At 43.3% G+C, this 2,467-nt stretch overlaps 1 protein-coding gene across 1 annotated transcript in view; it reads right to left on the bottom strand.

Annotated features, from left to right (window-relative positions):
- Positions 1 to 409: 409 nt before the first annotated feature.
- Positions 410 to 2,467, bottom strand: part of wls (Wnt ligand secretion mediator) — a 17,181-nt gene continuing 15,123 nt past the window's right edge. The window contains 2 exon segments of the mRNA XM_007568751.2: positions 410 to 1,225; positions 2,053 to 2,251. Of these exon segments, the coding sequence (XP_007568813.1) occupies positions 1,116 to 1,225; positions 2,053 to 2,251 (309 nt within the window). The 3' untranslated portion in view covers positions 410 to 1,115.

Raw genomic sequence — 2,467 nt, 5'->3', positions numbered from 1 at the left:
TCTCTAATATTGCTTGCTTCCAATTTATCTGCCGTGTATTTTTAACCCAGTGTCAAAACTCTGACCTCAAACATCACTGATAATTAAATAACTGCCAAAAAAAAACGTTTGCCACTTTAGTTGCCATCCCTCTGAAGCAGGTACGTTTTCGCAAAAAGTACATTTATTTTTAAGAATCCCTTCCGGTTTGAGCGCCTGTTGTATTTTGAGTCACAAGGGGGCGCCATCTTCCTGTTTTCTAAGAATGTTCCAAGATCCTCTCGTTTGCAACTCAATCATTTCAGTCTTTCTCCGTTTTCCCCTCTTTTCCAAATAAGTATTTATTTTTCCAGGACAGAAACACAGAATGACAGAATACTGACCGACATTAGTGATTAAAGAAAAAAAAAACTGCTTGGAAACACAGAAGTATGTAGAGTAAAAGTCTTTTATTTAAATAAGCATACAAAAGAAAAAACACTAAACTAAATACAGAGTCTATAAGGCTACAGTTGACTTCCCAAACATTCAAAGCTTGGTGCTACAGTATGTGAAGCTGGAAAAAAGCTCTTATAAAAACAAACAAAAAAAAAAACAATATGGATATCTACATTGTAGCACGATGAACACGTAATGATGTACCAAAGTAGCAAATGTCCTGTGTACATTTCCCCCAGTGATTAAAGAGACCCAGAATAATCGTGCCAGCAGCATGTCACCCACCTGTCGTGTGAGCCTGGATAAAAGGAGAACACGGTAAAGCAGGACAGTGGGCTGAAATGTCTTCGCTGCGTTCTCTCAGTCTGTTTAAAAACCAGAGTGTGATGGCTGCTACACGTAACATCCAGCTAAAGCACCTTTTCAGTACCTAGCTTTATGGAAAAGACATTGTGCAACATTTACAAACACAACAGTCTACATATATGTATAATATAGAAAGTGACTGTGAAATAAAAAGAACCAACATGAAAGTTACAAGGACAACTATGGAAACATGGCTCCACCTAAACAGGTTTAATGTTTACTGATGGGAGTGAGCAGTCTGGTGGAGTGTTGACGCTATTGGGGGAGTCGATGGGTGGGAGGTGTGTATGAGAGTAGTGGGGAGTAGACGGGCGTCTGGGACAGAGTGTAAACTATTCCTGGGCCTCTTTCCCAGTCATTTTGTAGAGCTCAGTGGGCCCATCAACATGGGTGATGGTGGTGGTCAGCTGGATGTCTTCTCCGCTAGTGGCTCCACCATCACCTACACACACACACACACAAATCATCAGAACCAAAATATCCAACCATCACGTGTCAGTCCTGAAGGGGAAGCAGCACCTTGCAGATGTCTTTGTAGCTCAAATCTTTGCACATTTCAGGTTGTTTATGCAGTGGGGAAAAACGATGCATGTATTCGAAGTCCAACGGTGAATCTGTGGCTTGAAAATTGAAAAGATTTTAAAGCTGATGTGTTCTCAAATGGGGGAAAAGATTCACTGATGCCAGCTGGTAGAACTCCCTGGCCCTCTACACGCACACACACCAACACTCACAGCAAAACATGCCTCTATGAAGTATTTGGGTTGCAGGCTCTTCTTCCATATGAAGCTGCTGTGGTGGATTTCCACCGGCATAAACACCTCCAGCTCTCTCAAACATGAGCAGAATCTGGAAAGAGCGCCCCCTCCCATCAGGTGACACCTGGCAGACTTCAGAGAACGCTTCCACAACTTCAGAGCCTCTTATCTTTTTTTCTCGTCTCCAACACGACATGGATGCATGGTTTTCATTGCTTCCTGGTGCCGCTCTCCCCCTCACCTCACCGTTTTTCCTCTCTCCCTGGAAGCGAGCCCGGAGTCCAATAGAACCACCATCTCAAGCCAAGGACAGCCTTCATTTCCCCTGGGAATCTGGATCCCTCTCAGTCACCACTAGCTCCCCCCAAACTAAATCTCTGGATGAATCGACAGCTTTAGCGCACAGGTTGGACTCTTGCTCCATAAGAGAGCAAAGTGAGAGTGAACAAGGACTAAGACTTAAGGCTCTCAGAAAAGCCAGTAGGAGTATAGTTACTGGCAATGCACTGACCATTTGACTGCTCGTTTCCGTAGCGTTTGTGCGAAGGAGCATAGAGGAACATGATGGCAAAGACGTACAGGTTCCACATCCCATAGATGCCGGTGAAGAAGGCGCTGTTGACCTGCACCGTGTGGTCCCCCCAGTGCCAGTGGCCCTCATTCACCTGGAATCAGACACACATCACTGCAGATCCGGCTCCAGAGGAGAGCTTTCATTAAATAAGAATACACAAATGTTTATGTAGCCTTACAAGTAAAATAACTATGTTTATTAGAAAAAAAAAAACTTTAATGATATAAACAGTGACATGTAGAAAACGCTGAGAAATTATGCTCAGATTTTCAAAAACATGAGCTCATACTGTGCAGAAATCTAAGCAGCTGATGTTTCCACTCTACAGGGACATTGTATCATTTTATAACAT

Source organism: Poecilia formosa, unplaced genomic scaffold (genome assembly GCF_000485575.1).
Source record: "Poecilia formosa unplaced genomic scaffold, Poecilia_formosa-5.1.2 Scaffold230, whole genome shotgun sequence".
Taxonomy (NCBI): domain Eukaryota; kingdom Metazoa; phylum Chordata; class Actinopteri; order Cyprinodontiformes; family Poeciliidae; genus Poecilia; species Poecilia formosa.
The sequence above is the reverse complement of the archived record's forward strand: the minus strand, read 5'-3'. Positions and strand labels throughout refer to the sequence as shown.